At 37.2% G+C, this 19,522-nt stretch overlaps 1 protein-coding gene across 3 annotated transcripts in view; it reads left to right on the top strand.

Moving 5' to 3' along the window:
- Hasp (Hig-anchoring scaffold protein) overlaps positions 1–19,522 on the top strand; it is a 208,180-nt gene that overhangs the window by 117,539 nt on the left and 71,119 nt on the right. For all 3 annotated transcript variants that reach the window (XM_090404813.1, XM_090404815.1, XM_090404814.1), the window contains exons 5-7: positions 42–215; positions 6,191–6,364; positions 13,411–13,587. In XM_090404813.1, the coding sequence (XP_090260939.1) occupies positions 42–215; positions 6,191–6,364; positions 13,411–13,587 (525 nt within the window). The remainder of the gene's footprint in view (positions 1–41; positions 216–6,190; positions 6,365–13,410; positions 13,588–19,522) is intronic.

A 19,522-nucleotide genomic window follows, 5' to 3' on the forward strand; every position in this document is an offset into this window, starting at 1 on the left:
AACATAAACACAAGAGCTTTAATCAAAACTTTTCCCTGTAGCAAGAAACTGTGGCCAGCCTGGGGAGATTGAAAATGGCAAACGAGAAGGAAATACCTTCACTTTCACAAGTCGAGTTACATATCACTGTATAAAAGGCTATGAAATAGTTGGAAGAGCGAATAGATACTGTCAGTCGAATGGACAGTGGAGCGGAGTGTTACCGTCCTGCAGGCGTAAGTTACTATTTTGAACTATTTTGTATTGGTTTCCATGGGTACTATTTAAATGGCGACCATAATTAGTCTAATATTACTTTCATTGACATTAATACTTCTTCGTTTAATATTTTAATTTAAGTATGTCATAAATGCCATCAAAATTATAATAGATAAATTTTATACTATAAATGCAGTAATAGTTATAATTAATAAATTTCATATTTTAAATAATAGTTATACTTGATAAAGAATTAAAAACTGAAAAAACTTACAAACATATTTATACATAGATAAAAACTCTTCCTTTATTTTTATTTAATATACTATAAATACAAGTAAGGTTATAATAAATAAACTTTATATTATAAATGCAGTAATATTTATAACTCATACGTTTTATATTATTAATATATTAATAGTTATGCTTAATAAACAACTTGTCATAAGAATATAATGAGTGAAATGAGATTAGAGCACATTTTACGCTGCGCAATAATTTGCGCAGCTTAAGATGTGATCGAATAACTGCGCAGTAATTTGCGCAGTTATTCAAAATTTATAACACTGAAATATATTGAAGTGAACTGAAACACACTCAAAGCAGATGTACTGACTTATAATTAGTTCAATATATTTTATGTATTTCTAGAACTATTTTGAACATATATAAATGAAAATATAACGGAATATTAACTTTTAATTAATTTAAGTGGATTGTATTACATGTTATTGAGTATTTGAATGGAATGCATTTGTTAGCTACTAACAATTTGATTATAATTTAGTTTTCCGATTCAAATGTTCTTTTAAGGTTTTGCAGAGTGTAACGCTCACGTAATCTGTTATAGCATAACGTTGTCCGCTCCTGTGGTCCGTAATACATTTAGTTTTCATTCTTTCTACGACGAATAGTAACCATCATTTCAGATGTTGTAGTAAACTTGCTACGAAAAAGTACCACACCATAAAATAAACACATTGAATGCAAGCACCTGTCACACACGAAGAAAATAAACTCTCGTAAACAAACTCCATATAAACAGACCACCACAATAACCTCACAGTACAGTTGAGAGACAACATAACACAGTGAGCTCTTTGAGATTAAAACGTGCCTCGTTTTCAAACGTACATAGCGGGTGATTGAAATGCTCGTTGCATATTCTGCATGCAGAGTTCTGGGGAGGATGCACATTAAATTTAAATGGCAATTTCACCCTGTTTTTTCCATTTCATATTCCATTTCCTTTACACACAACTTATGTCATGTTCTTTACAATCACGAACGGTCTTATTTTCTACATCTTTTTCGCGTTCTTCTGGTTATGATTAGGCAGTGAAGGCTAAGACTTTTCTATCGTATATAACGGTAGACCTCATCACGATGGAGAAATGGGTCGCATTCTTAAGAAAAAAAATGTTATTTATTTTTTTATTTTTTTTGGAATCATACTAAGCAGCCAACGTCCAAATGATTTCTAGGGCGTTGCAAATAAAAATGGATTAAGAAGCAAATAAATAACGAACGGGAAAAAAAAACACAAACTTAGAACCGATAGATGTTATGAGGCCAAGAAACATTGCGATAGTGTTGGTTTCTCAAGTCGGCCAGAAGGATTAAAGTTATAAACTTATATAATTCAAATCAGGAATGGAAAATTATAATTTCATATAGAGGGCGCTAGAGTATTTCCATTAAAGCTAGATTAGTGGCTTAGTCTTGAGAAAAAGTTAGTAATGTTTTTTTTTCCCCTTCCAGAAGTAGCACTTTAATACAACGTGTAGTGTGACCTTTACATTCATAATTGCATTTTCTTCCACAAAGCCAGTTCTTCTAAGATTCATATACTTCACAAGTAATTCTTTTCAACTACAACAAATGCAAATGGTAAAACGAAACTACTGCTAAACCATACTTAAAAACGTTGGAATATCTTGGAATATCCCTCCCTACATTTTCTAGGAGTTCTTGTAAATCTTGACTTCCTCGTTAAAATAAATTACCCACTCACGGCAAGAAAAAGACGTTTCTTACCCAGAATTGGTTTACCAAGAAGCGATATTATCTTCAAAGAACGAAACTTTTTAAACAACTCAAAGAAGTTGCCATTGCAATCTTTGCTAGTTTGAATATTTCAGATTTCTGACATTTGCAAAAAATCGTGATAGAGCATACGAGTTTGTTCTGTGCAATGCAGTCATAAAATAACTGACATATCCATTGCTTGCGATGATCTGAGATCGAACTAGGAAGAGAGAATAAGGAATATTTATAAGTGATTTTCAACTGAAGATGGTTAGCGTATCTGAACATGGAAGTATTTGAGATCTGCTCCCCATGAAACCAGTTCGCAAATTGACCAAAAGAATACACTCAGAAGACAAAATTCACTGACCTCATACCTTAGGTGTTATTTTGAGCATAATTCTAAACAAACCAACTTTTTTAAGCAAGTACTGAGTTAATCAGTTTTTAAACTAAAAATGGAGATGATTTCAGCCGATTTACTAGAATCTAATTTATTTAATTGTTTCAGATGAGACCCATTTGCAAGGAATCAGCCCTCATTATTATAAATTACAATACAAGCATTGAGATTTCTGTTTACGCCAAATGAGATAAATTATTATAACGGAATTTTAATCACTCTTTCCTGCAGCCATAGCAACTAATCTAATGTCCCATAAAGTTACATAAATTCCCTGATTCTATAATCCTCTATGAAAGCTATTCAATGTGCTTTCTACCTGAACAAAAAATAAACGTCGTATATTTATTTCACTCTCTTCTTCGCTAAGTTTTATTATGTTCTCTGGTAGAGTCTGTTTCAATTAAATCTCCTGTCCGTTCCCTGTGAGATAAATTCATCAGACTACTACTACTCAACTATTTTCATAATATACAGTGATGCAGTCCTCTACGGTCTTCTCTTTTCTTGATATCTATTAGATACTTTATTGTTATAATACTGACGTGACTGTCATCATTTCCTTACTACTACTACAATGTGCTACCCAAAATTTCTGTGAAGTTGGCCATAAAAAATTACTTACCCTAACTTCTATTTTCTATTGTCTCCTTCGAAGTAGTTTCTTTGTGCACGATCCCAACGGTTTTTCCATGAGTCCATGTGTCCCTAGAAGTTCTCAAGTATGACTATGTTGAGCACCTCCTCCAATTCTCTTTGGATTTCCTCAGTCGTCTGAAAACGACGCCTTCCAGCCAGAATTTCATGTTGGGGAACAAGTAAAAAGTCGCAGGGAATCGAGGTGAAGCAAATGGGGGCGATGGAAAATTAACGTCGGTGTTTTGGAAAACAGGAACTTGGAAGTGTTGTCATGGTGGAGATTCCAGTCGTGTTATTCTTCCACTTGTCTGGATGTTTGTGCTGAGTTCGTTTCTTAATCGCTTCAGAACCTCATAGTAAAATTTGCTGTTGACAGTTTAACTCGGTGGGAAGGGGGTTCTTTGTGGACAATGCCTTAAATGTGAATGCCTGGTGAATTTGGCAACTTCCACTACGAAGACTACCGCTTTGTCTCATCTGCTACTGCAGTTATTGGTTTTTTTTTTTTTTTTGAAGTTAAAGCAAAATTTGATGCAGATTCTTCGCTCCCTAAAATCTGCCATTTCAGTTAGAGAAGAAAATCGCCGCATCACTAAAAAACAACGTTACAAAAACGGACGTAAACCAAGAACGTAGTCTCTAAGCTTGCCAACTGTTGGATGCTGATTCACAAAGGATATTCCTTATAGTGGCGGAAGGGCATACTACAACGGGTTCGCGCGCTATTCAAATTCCCCGAACTTTTGGATAGCATCTCGTATAGCTTCTTTTAATTAATTCTACAATCTAACTTAAATTGTATATCAACCGAAATACCCAAATCTTTGTGTTTATCCGCTTTATCTATTGAACTTATATCCATCTAATATTATCTTCTTATCGGATCGGCTATACTTGCATTTGGTGTCAGTAAATTTTAAACCTTACTTTCCCATCCAATGTTTTAAGATCGTTCTCCGAAAAATTTAGGTCATCCGAATCATTGACTATTCTGTTTAACTTTACATCATCAACAAAGAGAAAAGTTTACTTTTCATATTTGAATCCAGATCATTTATATATATGTTAAACAACAAGGGTCTTAACACCGACCATGTGGTACTCTTCCCTTAACACCTTCATTAAGAACTTGATTATTCATATAGCTGATCCCAGGTTTATTTCGAAATTTGCTCTGGGGAACATCTACCCATTAATTTATGCTTTTACATTCCTGTTTCTTCCTTTAAACAATATCTCCAAGTTCATTTTAATTGACGTAACTTACGATTAAAGTCAGTTTTTCTAGAACTGTACTCTTGACCCTTTCTAGCTATCATTTCCCCCTTAGTTTTAAATTCCTCTTTCAAGGTCACATGATCGCTGTTCACAAAGGGCTTCCAAGTAATTAATACGATCAATCGCAAATCCTTCTGCAATTCTTATTAAATTTTATTTAATATCGTGTTGGACCTCCTTTAGCCCGAATTGCAGTAGGTAACATGCGGTTTGACATAGATTCAACAAGGTGTTGGATTACATCTACGTCTGCAACATACTAGGCGTTCACCATACAGTCCCAGATCTGTTTTTCTAACATGTCCTGGGGTTTAGATCCAGGCTTTGTGGTGACCAGGGAAGACGATGGAAGTCGCTGTCATGCTGGTTGAACCATTTCTGTACAATTCTCGCGCGATGGATAGTAGCATTGTCTTCCTTGAAATAACCATCACTTGCTGGATAAAAATTCAACATTAAAAGACAGACTTGATCGGCAAAAATGCTCAGATATTCCTTGAAGACACCTGACCTTCCCCAGCAAAATCGAGGACTCTTTTCGTACCAACAGATCATGTCAAACACCATACATCACCTCCAGAACCTTCAGTTGGTTTTACGAGGCAAGCTGGGTTCATTGCTTCATGGGGTTCCCACCAAACTGTCTGCCTACCGTCAGTACAGAACAAGATGTACCATGACTCGTCGGACCACATGACTTTTTTCCGATGTCCAGTCACGGTGTTCCTGACAACACTGTAGACGAACTTTTCGGTTCTTATTTAATTCTATTAATACTTTCCCATTAAAATTCTATATTAATAATACTTTTCTTCATCTCTAAGCAACTGGCATATAATATCAGCACTCCTACCTCCACTATGCTAATATATTTCCGTTCAACTGTACAGACTTCATGCCTATTAGGTACCGACATCACAAATTCCTGTTCCGAATAGGAATTCAATGGACATCATCGATCCGATAGTCCAAATATTCCCTGAAAAGCAATAACACGCCCCATTTCTCCTCTTTTACCTACTCGGTCTCCTCTTACCACATTCTAATTACCATTATGAACTTCAGCATCGCGAACGTCATCATTAAACCATGACTCACAAATCCTTACAAGATGTGGCTTAATTTCTCCGGGTAATAATTTAAACCGCATAAGCTTCCTACATTCGTATATATAGACGCGAAACCAGTCGAAGTACATTTTAATGTTGTTTTTTCTCCTACCATTAATGTAAACCGCTTTCTACATCGTAATACTCAGCTTGTCAAACAGTTTTTCTATTACTCTGTGTGGCTATTCCATCGATTTGAGTGTCTTCGTGAATCCCTTGGAATAAATCACTGCTAATTACTGATGATTTTATTAGATGCACGCTTCTCTGTGGTCTTACAAAAACACAAGAAATTCCTTTGACATCATCTGCGCTGACAACACCACGATAGTGCTTATAAATGTAATAACATTCGATTTATTCACCAGCGCGATGGCTAACTAATGGAACCCATTAACCTATGGTCTTGCTATTAATGATTGTCATCAAAAGCTATCTTTGGAAAATCTTCTAACAGAAGCAGTTGCCATCACGACAAGGCAGCTCATTTAAATCATGTTTTTTTTTCTTTTTCTTTCTCTCTCTTTCCTTGTAGCGGTACAGTGCATAATCCCCGCAGACCCTGCTAACGGCAGAGCCCTCTACACGTCAGTTTCGTACAACTCCGTCGTCAAATACGAGTGTCGTTATGGTTATCGACTGGTAGGACCAGCCACAAGAACGTGTGGAACGAGCAAGCAGTGGGAAGGGAGTGATCCCAACTGTGAGGGTAAGTACGTTCTCTGTGAAGACACGAGACCATTTATTTTTCTCTTGCAGCTGTGACTTCCCTTTTAAGTCAGCTCAAGTACGTAATTACAAGATGACAAAGAAAAAGAAAAACAAAAAAAAAATAAAAGCTGGATCAAGTGAACGAGGAGATTAAGACGCATCTCCTCATTAGTGTCAAACACAGAACCAAATTTATTAGCTGCACTGGAATTTTGTTCCGCGTTTTAATCTTGTTCCCAGACTATTTTGTTTTGTTCTACAAAAATTAAAGTGATTCGTACGTACATGTGTTATAGAAGAAGGAAATATTTCATCCATTTCAGACACGCGCTTGACATTGTGTTGTCATGGATACTTCGAACCAATGAAATCAATCAGAGTATGAACGGGAAATTCTTTCAGTTTGATTTAAGGTGTTCATTTGCTTATTGGCTTGCTATAAGTAACTATGTTTAATTATGCCTGATTAAACGTGCTGGTTCGGTAACCAAACTTCCCAAAAAAGATTAACATTAATATTAGAATTAATATATTACTATTGACTGACAATTGACATTAATGGCTTTAGGGATGAAGCAAGATGCTTTTCATATTCCCCGCTATCTGTTGCGGCTACAGTGAGGGTAAAATTTTATGAGCAGTTTGCTCTCCCTGAACGGGCATGGAGATTACATCGCTAAAGGAAGTTAAAATGGCTTTTGGTCATTTTATGTTTGCATATATCCGTTGCCTCGTAGGCTACAGCTTGCTCAACTAGATCGTTGGTTGGGATATATGGACGTTTTTAGGAAAAACACTTTGTTGCTAAAGATTATAGGAAAGAGAAGATATAAGGAATATTTGTATTTCGATGAAGTTGATTGTTTCTGATGAACCATGGCGCGTTTAGAATCATTCGCAGGCACTTGTTTTGTACACGTTGCAGTTTGAGAATTGTTAGCATTGGAAGTATATCTCCAGGCTGGAGAAGCATAAGTGACTATGAGAAGAATCGTCAGTTGGTATAAAAGCAATTTGATTCTGATGTTTAGATTGCTCTTCCTGTTAATTAGAGGATTGATCTGGGCGATGGCTTTAGATGCCTTTGCACACGTGGTCTTGATGTGTTGGTTAAAAGTTCATTTTTTGTCGAGCACGACACCAAGGTATTTTGTTTCTGTCTGCCAAGGGATTTTAGTATTGAATAGTAAGACGTCTCCTGCAGGAGATATCGATCTTTTAGTGAATAGAATGGCTGAGCTTTTTGGGGAATTCACTTGTTCCATTTGGAGAACCATTTCTCTAACTTTAGAAGGTTTTCTTGAAGCTTTTTAGTAATGAAGTGTGGCCGAAGAGATCTGGTTAGTAATGCTGTATCATCCGTATATAGGGCCATGATGGATGACATTGGGTTGTGCGGAATGTCTGACATGTATATAGAGAACAGCAATGGAGCCAGTAGAGATCCCTGCGGTACTCCTGCCAAGATTTGCCGCTGGGATGAGGTAGTACCACTGATCTTGACTTGCATGCTTCTGTTCTGTAGATATGATCTAAGTAGATGTACCATTTTCAATGAGATACCGGCTGAGATAAGTTTATGTAGCAATCCGAAGTGCCATATTTTGTCACATTATGGATAGATAAAGAAAAACAGCTCCCAGTATATTGACGCCAGTTGTAGCTGTTGGTAATATATTTAACTATTCTGATGATTTGCTGGGTAGTAATATGGTGTTGCCGAAACCGCATTGCTCTTTAAGAAAGATGTTCTGTTCATTTACTGTGGCTTGAAGTCGTGAGAGGATGACCTTCTCTGCAATCTTACCCTAGTTGGAGATGATGCTGATAGAACGATAATTGTGAGGCAGGTGCGGGTTCTTGCCTGGCTTATGAATTGGGATTACATCAGCCTGTGTCAAGGTAGCAGAAAAATAGTGAAACCTTAAGATTGCATTTATTATTATGGTCAGGGGCACTAGCTTGATCACCCTATTCTTGATGCCATCCGCACCAGGAGCTTTTTTTTCTTTAAATTTTTTATATCATATATTTCAGCAGGTGATGTGGGTGCAATATGGTCAGCACCGGTATCAGGAAGTTTTAATGAGTGTCTGACCTGTCTGTGAATTTTATACGAGCGATCAAAGTCTAAATTTTAATATGAAGGTTTGCACTGCTCTTCTAAAGTTTTGCTATGACTTCTGCCTTGTCTACGTCTGTGTGAGCAAAGCCCTGGTCAGAGAATATTGGGGGAAGGGATCTGCCTTTGTTTCTGATATTTCTCAGTAGTCCCCAGATAGAGTGATCAGGAGGTGAGATAGAGGCCAACCTTTCTTTCCATACTTGGTCTCAATGAGCTTCGAGTGCATCTTCTCACTGCCTCATTTAGTCTATTAAGAACTGCTTTGTCTTGTGGCGCGCGAGTGTTGTGAAATCTTTTCCTTGCTCTGTTTTTTTTTTCTCTGATCAAGTTTATAATGTCTTCGAGCAGACGACCAGGCTTGGGGACAGATTTATAGGAGGTGGCTGCCATTATAGCGGAGTTAATTTGTTGGGTGAGGCTTGTGACTGCTGTATCGACATCTTCTTTTGCACTTATATGAGGAACAGGCCCAATGCAATACCGGAGTACTTTTGACAATCTTTCCCACGATATAAATGAGTGAGAGGGAGGAGACAGGTATTCTTGTTTTCCCAGCTGTAGCAGAATTGGGTTATGATCGGATGACAACTCGTTCAATGATTTTAGGCTGTACTGAAGTTTAATATCTTGCAGGATAGCTATATCCAGGATGTCAGCAGTGCCAAACGTACTAAGATGAGTTGGTTCGGTGGGGTCTGCCACAACAGCATAGTTTGATTCTATGTAGTTGGAAAGGATGCAGCCATTCTTGTTGGTGGTTGTACAATTCCAGGCAGGGTGCTTGGAGTGTAAGTCTCCGGCAATAATGATGGACTCTCTGACGCCTAAGATGGCATTTAGATCAGAATGCAGTAGAGTTTTTGAGGGTGGGTTATAAGCTGAGTAGATTTTCAGTCTGCCAGCCGACTCAAGGTAAGTGGTTGGAGGGTTGTCTACAGAATGGTGTTTGATATAATTTTTAATGATGATGATGACAGTGCCGCCGCCTCTCTAGTTTAACCTGTCTGTTCTATATATGAGATAACTCCTTATTTTATGGCTTTCCGAGGGTCTTAGATGTGTCTCGCTTATTAGAATAACATCTGATTAATATCTATGGGTAAAATCTCGGAGCTCCAAAATTTTGTTTCTGAGGCCATTTGCATTCCATGCAACGATCTGAAAAGAGGCTGGAATTAGTTTGTTTCTATTCATCTATAAGTGCTGTGAGGATGGGCCTGTGTTTTGCATAGGAATCTTTTAGTGGAGGTTGCTAAAGGGTTTGACAGGCTGAAGTCTTGTAGCTTGCTTGCTAGAGAGGCCGTAATAACAGTTATCAGGTTTGTAGGTGCTGTTGGCTGATTCTGTTCTGGTGTTGACATGTTTGTACGGACCCATCTGCATAACTTCTTGTTTGCCTTTGGCACCCCTCTATCTTTGAGGGCCGCCGAGCCTCTGGCTGTGGTGCAGGGACCTCTGGTATTCTTGTACTAGAGGAGGAGAACTGTTTATCTGTCTCCAACCGTCTGTTCTTCGGGTGTTGAGTACATCCCTTATAGTTGGCAGGATGAGGGCCACCGCAGTTGGCACATTTAACCGAGGTGGTTTCCGACTTTGTACAGATATTGGTTGGGTGGCTATCCCCACATTTAAACTCAGCTTTACACAGTTTCTGGACGTGGCGAAACGTTTGGCCCCTGTGGCATTGCCCAAAAGATGCCCTTTTCCGGAGTGGCTCTGGTCTGATGATGAGCCCGCAGATTGATTTTAAGTTTTAAATATTTTTGTAAATGTTATGGATCTCTACAAGGACTAATGCCGGCATGGTTGGTTGCGTGATTAGTGTGTCCGCTCTCCAGCCAAGAGGCCGTTGGTTCGAATCCCGCCATGGGCATGGATGTTTGTGATTGTCCTACAAACTTTGTGTGGAAAGGGAATCTGCGACCCTACCACTTATTCTAGAAGAAGACATCATTGCCAAAACTATGTGAGGTACGGCAGTGACCATACGGCGTCTACGGACGTCAAATATGAAAATCAAGGACTAACGGCATGGGAATCTTGTCAGATCTATACATTCTGCTGACCTTACTAGGAGGCAGATCCTGTAAGTTAAGATCGGCAGCTATCTCTTCTGGATCAATGTCTTCAGAGACGCCACGGAGGATCACTTTTAAATTTTTTCTGAACTGAGTGAGAAGGTATGGTACTGAATACCTCTGACGCCCATTTCCTTTGTTAATTTTCTATAATCTGTCACCGTGGCGGGTTGTATCTTGATACCCTCATCCACATTTTCGGCCTTTGTGTAATCAATTTGTAAACAGGACATAGTACATACTTAGAGCTGACCATCTGTGTTTTTCTCTTAGTATGATCAGAGGCACCTTTTCTTTGGGAAAAGGTGCCTCGAAACTGGATCGTCTTGTTCCATTTCGTTATCTTTGAGTGGTTTTTAGGTTGTTTTGCGCTTCTTGCGTGCGAGAACCTCTTCAAAGTCTGAGGGAGTGGAGATCACCGATTTAACTGTTCCTCCATTTTTATCGGCGTCATCGCCTTGTGACGCTTGCGGGGGAAAACGTATCTTAAAGTTTCGCCTTTCACGGCCAGTTATTATTAAGCAGCTCGCCAAGTATGATGAATTCACGATATACTTCCTCAAATATTGATTCACTCAAATCACCGCATCTCACGGTCGATTAAATCCACCCATTCTATCTGCATAGATTTAATAAAGTAATATTATTTGAAATATTTAAAGGTAAATAATGAACTTTAAGAATTTAAAAACATCAATCTAAAATTGAAAATTATTTTAATAAATTCACTTATTAAATTAAATTTACAAAACTATTTTATATGAAAAATAACAAACAACAATATAAAACTAATTAATTAATAATATATAGATTTTGACAAATAAAAAAAAAAAAATTACGTGTGATGGTGCAATGACTGTGAGTCCCCTTTTATGGGGAGGTACGGCATCATCTAGTCCCCTCAAATTTTATCCGGGCTCCGGAACCGTCATAGGCTGACGAACCAGGCCTATGGCTGGGTCAGTATTCCTGACTGTAATCCGTGTGTGTTCACGGGACCGGTTTGCCTGCTTGCGGGATGAAAAACCCCAGATAAACCGGCGGAAATAACCCTGCTGTCCATGCCCAAGACCGGCTAACTTGGCTATGGCTGAGGGAGATCCTTGAGCTCCTCACGTCGTTGACGGGAATCGAACCTAGGACACTCCTTCCCCAGGCATATGGTTGCGATGCGCAAAGCCACTAGGCTAACCGCGCGGACTATTGACAAATAAAAACATTATACAGAAACAATTAATAATAGTGCTCAAGGATAAAAAAAAATAATATTTAAATCTTAACCCAACACGTACTGCATATGATGGTGCAGATACACGTCAACTTTGATCCTCTTTCTACTCTTTTAAGGCCCAAAACATTAGAAACACAACTTAGTAATCTGTACAGTCGAATTCTCAATAGAGTTCATCTCCTACCCTACAAAATATTAATTAATTAATTATATTATGGTTTTTGAAGAAAAGTGAACTGTATATTCATGATTTAATATGTCATAGTTAAGCACGCATTAACACGAATAACTACATGAATAGCTAACAGTTCATATGATGTTCGTTTTACCATACGGATTCAATGAAATTCTAGTCAACAGCTTTTCTTGTATTTTTTTAAACACAGAATTATAATATATTATTTTATTCACAATTGTTCTTCATTAATAATTTATTAATTAATTATAATAAAAATAGATAATTAAAACATAGACATCCTTATAGTCCTTATAAGGACTGGCTTAAAGGGGCGAAGCAAGAATGCTTTTCATCTTCCCCGTTATCTGTAGAGGACAGTGTAGGGATAATAAGGTGTTATTGAGCTATTAAAGCTCTGATCATGGCACGAGGGTAACAGCAATAGCCGAGCCTCAGTTAGAACTTCATTGGCTACAGCATTGCCATCCACCCTCCAAGGGTATTGGATTGAATGAATCAATCACCGCATCTCCAACATAGACATATTAACTTTATTTATATCTTATAATTTTCTTATATAAAATTTAATTTGGTGTTTATTTCGATACACCTCTTGGTATTGAATATTAAAGACTTTTTATAGAATATTGATACTTGTTTCGTTAATATACCCATAGAGGGTAATGGTTGGCAATGCTGTAGCCAATGAAATTCTAACTGAGGCTCGGCTATTGCTGTTACCACCCTGGTCGCAGAGATTTTGAGCTATTAAAGTTTGAGTTCGCTCTCTTAAGGTTTTTACCTTAAGGGAGCAATTTGAGTCTCCGGGGAAAGTGTTCTCCGGCATGGCCCGCTGAGGGGCTTTGTCGGTGAATGCTTTTCTTCGGAATATGAGCGGTTCTGCTCGGTGGTGGTGTGTGGGTGGAAGGCCATCATTGAGTGGAGCCAACGCTGAGATGGACGGTCTTTCGGCCACTATTCAGTGGTCTAGGGATCGTCTTAATTTTTAGAGATTGGCTTTACTTAAACATCGCCAATGAAGTTCTAACTGAGGATTGACTATTGCTGTTAACCTCCTGCCATGATCAGAGCTTTAATTGCTCAATAACACCTTATCCCTACACTGTCCTCTACAGATAACGGGGAATATGAAAAGCATTCTTGCTTCGCCCCTTTAAACCAGTCCTTATAAGGACTATTAAAAGTTTCGTTAATATGAAATTTGATCCAGGTGATGTGTGACATACATACATGATTATTCCCTTTTTTGAATATTTGATCGAGTTTGCTAATGCAGGAATAATGTTAGAACGCAACAGAATAAACGATTTTTAACAAAATTTCTTCGAATAAAGGAATATACTTGTCTAGTATATTATGTAAAACTTTATGTAAAAATTTGTGCAGATTACCTCTAACTTTCTAATTACAGAAATCGATTGTGGCCTTCCCGGAACTTTACATAATGGTTATCTCGAAGGGAGGAGTACAACCTTAGGCTCTGTGATTATCTTTAGGTGCTTTGATGGTATGAAATTCGATGGAGTTTCCATTTCTACCACTTGCCTTCAAAATGGATCGTGGTCAAACCCTCTTCCGAGATGTTTAGGTAAGTTTCTATCATAATAAGTTAGTTAATAAATTTATTTCAACTTTATCAACAATTCGAATGGGGTTCATAATTTGACTATTAAAAGGACAAGCGAAATAGAATAACAGACACTATTAACTATATGTCCGCGCGGTTAGCCTAGTGGCTGTGCGCTTTGCAACCATATGCCTGGGGAAGGAGTGTCCTAGGTTCGATTCTTGTCGGTGACGTGAGGAGCTGAAGGATCTTCCTCAGCCATAGCCAAGTTAGTCGGTCTTGGGCGTGGACAGTAGGGTTCCCCCTCCCCAGTTTATCCTGGGGAGGGGGAACTCTACTGTCCCGTAGTTTTTTCATCCCGCAAAACAGGCAAACCGGACCCGTGAACATACAGGATACAGCCATAGGACATATAGACGAAGACAGAAGAGGAGGTGGGCGTCATCTGTCTTAATTCACCGCCCATTAGACATTCATTGCTCAGCCATGGGTGACCCAACGGTCCATTGAGGACTACGTGAGCGATAGATAGATAAACTATATATTAATCGTAATTATGATAGCATTGAACATTATTCTGTTGTATTGATAATTAAAACTCTGTAATTGTATAATAAGCATTAAAATATTTTGTAGGGGAAAAATAGCCTCTCTCTCTCTCTCTCTCTCTCTCTCTCTCTCTCTTGCTATATCTTCAATGCGAAGACGAGTTAAGTTACTTGATTAAGGGATTATTTACAGGCATTTTAATGCAACCATTTCTTCACGAAGGTTTTTTTTTTTGTTGCTGTAGTTTTGGAAACGTCCGAAGCAGGGGAGAATTCTCCATGCTTGCTGCGCAAGCTCATTAATTGAGAATGAAGTACTATTTATTTGTTAATAAATGCATGCATTTATAAGCATTCCATTTAGGCTTTTATTTTTGTAGCCTAAATGGAATGCTTATAAATGACGTCTTAAGCTTGCGCGGCAATAATTGAGCTTTTTGTTGTGTATCGAAGACCGATGCTTGCTCGTCTAGTCAAAGCTACCTTGGCTTGCTCGGTTGTCGGAGCTTCCAGGTCCTCGCAGCAGCAGCACTGTGATTTCATGCTCGCGCATAGCCATTTCACGTCGTCTCACTCTGTTGTTTAAACACAGGCCATACACAGTCAACGTAGCTCTAGCCAGTGAGCTTCAGCAGTCTTTACAAGTGTGCGTGTTGCTTGGGAAAATTAAGTTACAACCAACTTTTTACGACGATGTTATTGATTAGTTCATAAAGAAAAACTGTAGGGTACAATTTGTATTCAAGTAGCTAAATTGAAAAAGATAGAATATCATTTGTAAAATAAATGTTGTATTTGTATGATTAAATATACATACATTTCTAAGTACAGGTAACCCTCGTATAGCGCGGTACGTATACAACGCGGTTTCGATATAAGACGGTCTACAAACTGTAGTAACCCTTTATCTTTTCATATATTTTTCAACGCGCGACTTAAAAATCAAATTTTATCTTCGTTAAATTTGCATCTGCCCGTATCGCGCATGTAGTTATAAGTAGCGAATTTATATTAGGGGAAATACCCTTTAGCACACATGTACGTCAATTGTATACCGTATAAAGTGTTTATTGTTGAAAATTGTCTTCATTTTCTGCCAGGAAAGTGCATTAAAAATCATAAGTGTGTTCATCTCAAGCTGAGCACTTTATTTTCTGGTGAGTTACCTACAATATGTAATGTTTTTTTTTTTTTTTTTCATGTAAAAAATTGTTTTTATAGTAATGGCGATATGGTTTAAAACGAAATTAACGAATTAATTGATGGGGAAATAGATTTAAATGAGGAGGAACTGGTACAATTAATGGATGACGCCGAACCAAATGGCGGGGACATTTCTGCCGAAGATTCTGATTGCGATGAATCCGTTAAAGAATTCAGTTTAAAGAAATCGGATTGGACTTGGAAAGTTATTTTATGGATAATGATTTCTCAATGGAGCGCTCTGGAAAATTCACGAGACAATTGGATATTTGTTTAGCTCCGTATTATGAACTTAATAAAAAAATTGCAGCATAGTGGCAAGCAAGGTCTTATTAATGACTTCTTGATAACTAAATCAGCTTAAGCATGCAATGAGAATTATACAAACGAAGTCTAAGAGATTTCAACTGATGATGACGTCCGGCCACTCGTAAATAAAGAACATCTACGAAATATTAGTTTTGAAGAGAGTGATGACGATTAAAATATACATTTTATTTTATTTTGCCTAAAACATTTATGCATTATGGGCAATGAAGTTTACGTATAATTTATAATTTTTTATACTTTTATACTACGTATTTGTTTCATAGTTTAAATGTTTTCTTAACTTACATGAATTACCTGAATTAAATAAAAATATTTTTTTTTTGTTGGATATGTCATTGTTTATATAATCTTAAAAAAAAAAACGATTTTTTAACCTAACCCTACTTTTTCTATGTGATCTGAGACTCGCATAACGCGATTTATATAACTCGGCATTTCTATGGAACCTAACATCCGCGTTATACGAGGGTTACCTGTACATAGTTTTAAATGGTCAGTAATTCATTATTCCGCTAATCAGACTTCAATCACACCTCTCATTCCCTGAATGATAAGAAGAGCAAGCGTGAATTTCAAGACCAGCATTCGCCCCTGGTTCGAAGCAGCTGAACTAATATTATGTATATTCTTCGGAGACCGATTTGCTTGTTTTGCGTGATGAAAATCCAAGTTTCGAGGAGGTTAAAAAAAATAATAATAATAAAAAAAAAAAACACTCTGCCACCATGTTGTTTGCTTAAGGTTAACAAAGGATGGTATAATATTAGACTTACAGGAATTGTAGAAAATTCTACAGGAATGACCTACTTAAAATTATCAAAATGTTCGACAAGATGACATGAATTCCAAGTATTCCATCACTTTCAACTATTGTCACTAAGCCAGTTTTAATATTACCTCCATACCCATCCGAATTCGGCTTTCTATGCAGCTCCTGACTTCAACATGGAAGTTTAAACAAGCCAGTGGTAGTTGTCCTTCTTCTACACCCTCTGTCCAAAAAGAAACCGAACTTTTCGAAAATAGAAGAAACTAGTGGCGCCACCTGTTGTATCTTTTTTGTTGTCGAAAGTGGCAACCTTCGTTAGTGTTGTGTCAACTGTTTATGACATTTGTTTCATTAGAAGGCCGAGTTATAGTGCCAAGAGTGACAGTGTGTTTTGACGAACGGTCGGTCGTCACGATATTCATGCCGTACGCGACGAATTCTCGTTATCAATCGCTTCAAAACTTCGAGATAAAACCAGGGCCGGTCCGAGAGTATCTGATGCCCCTAGGCAAAGAAAATTTAGGCGTCCCTATACATTGTCTCGCTCTATATATTTTGTCATACTCACACAAGCACACGTACACTTACACATGTGGATATTTATAAAATAATATCATTATGAACATTAAAAAACTTTATTAATCAAAACCAACACATTTGTAGTATAACAAGAAAATTATTACATCGTAAATACAAAATTATGAAAAATTAATCTTTCGGGCTTTTGCTTTGGCAAAGTTTTGAATTAATTCATCTATATTGATTGTAGATGCGATTTCATGCTCTACAGATATTATTGCTGGACCAGTGAGTCGCCATCGTAGAGCGAGTGTAAGTTTTTGTAAGTTTTAATTTCGAGAGACGCCTTTCTGAACTTGCTACCTATACTGGCAATGTCGAAAAAATTCTCAGAACAATAAACACATTTGGAACGCTATTTTCTAAATTATTTTTGCATACGTATGATAGGACATCTAATGAGGAAGTATTTTCTGGAATTCGCCTTGCTATTATTTGTGATTCACTACATAAATCTGTTCCGTCAATATCTCTGCCCAGATATTGACGTCCCTAGACTGAATCGCCCCTACGATTGCCTAGGTTCGCCTTATGATAAAACCGGCCCTGGATAAAACTCACCATTGACCGTTTGGCCAGGCGAACGAATTCTTTGTGGATAATGCCCTTGGAATCGTAGAAACAAATCAGCATTGTCTTTACTTTTGACTTCTTCGAGCGACGTTTTTTCGGAAGTTTAAGGAAGTTTGAGTCCTTACGAACGGTTTTAATGAGGTCCTTGCACTATTCAATTCGATACATTTTTTGGTCGTCGGTCCACTTGTGAGGAACAAATCGCGAATTCAATTACGAGGCCCAAGCTCTCGGTCAAAATGTTGTGCACCGTTGATTTTGGAATCCCCAATTCATCTTCAATCAATCTCATGGACGATTTCGGGTTTTCTTTGATGAAATCACTTGAGGACGATGAAATCATCGTCCTCAAGAGTCTCACGACCACTTTGAATCGCTTAAACCACTCGTAAACTTGAGTACGGGATAAGCATTCATTACCGTATGCTTTTGGAAGTATTTGATGCGTTTCGGTAAAACGTTTACCAAGTTTAACACAAAAGTCAATCGCAGCTCCCTGTTTGAAACTCATTTTCCTGTGTTACAGTGTCATTTTGCATTGACACTGTAACGTTCCTGGATATTGTGATGCTCTTGGAATGTAATGCGTCTTTCAAATATTACTGAATATACAGGGTTATCCTAAAAAAGGAATTCTCCAAAAAGAAATATCAATAATTTTTATTGAAGATCATAGAAGTGAATAATGAAAATTAAAATAACAAGTGAAGATGCAAGTTTGCGATACCCCATAACTGTTTAGAAAAAGTTAAACCTACATTTTGCAAACATTTTTAGACAACCCATTTCTAGAACAATGGAAATCAAATAAACGAATTTAAGAAACTCAATACAAAGCAGCAAATATAAAGGCAGTGCCCAGAAAGCTTACATCATAAAGTTATTGAATACAAGGATATTAGCATAATCCATTATTATTTTCGAGTAAAATATATTTTTTTTTATTTAAAAAGTTTCGAAAATGACCAGAGCTTATGACAATACAGTCATAAGGCGAAGATGCATGCTCCTAAACAGAGTTTGTATCTTTTGTGTAGTTCAACACTAAGGCAACTTAGATGCCCGAGTTTATAATCTCATAAGCTGTGTCAATTTTTTAAGTTTCTTAGCTTGTTCCAATAAAACACAGAAATATATACACATCAAATATCTTAAACGAATCATTAGTTAATGCTCTTTATACCTTACTTAGAAAAGATTCGTAATACTCCTCTTTAGCGTATAAAACCACCGCAGTAAGACTTCGGGTAACTTCTCCACAAACACTCATATCAAGCTTCCAATAATACAGTAACAATAATATCATGCTTTAATTACTATTATTCAATTATTGCTCACGAAATAAACTTACAAATTACTTTAAAAAGCATATAGTTTTATCATAAGCAGTAATGAGGTTTCTAAGAAGCCAAATTGCTTGGCTGTGACAAACCATTGAGCCTACGAAACGTGGCATCTGCCACTTCAGGCGTCCAGTTGGTAAGGTGTTGATGTTTCGCTGGGTGATGAAAGTAATTTACAGCCTGTGGAATTAATATAATAAAATATAATTTGTGAAATTGCATCAGAGGTATGTCCATAAAACTACTACATTTTGATACCATTTTTGCTATTGGAGAAATTTTCATTAACCAAGTTCATAGAGTTGTTGGATGTGACTTCAAAAAAGTTGTATTGTCGGGATAAAAATTTTGCAGCCTTGCTTCGATAAACTGTTTGAAATTTCAGATTAATTTAAATTCGTGTATATTATATTCATGGATAATTAAGAATAAAAAGATATTTTGATAATAGCTATTTTTTATAGGTGTTTATAATTTTTTTTTCTATTTTGCAACAACACCATAAATTTTAAATGGGTCACAAGCATATGAAATTTACCTTCTTGTTTTTTGTAACATAACAATACGGGGGGGGGAGTGACTTCGGATCGACCGTGAGATGCGGTGAGCAT

This window comes from Typopeltis vanoorti, chromosome 15 (genome assembly GCF_054136105.1).
Source record: "Typopeltis vanoorti isolate ZY-2024b chromosome 15, IOZ_Tvanoo_1.0, whole genome shotgun sequence".
NCBI classification, from domain to species: Eukaryota; Metazoa; Arthropoda; class Arachnida; order Uropygi; family Thelyphonidae; genus Typopeltis; species Typopeltis vanoorti.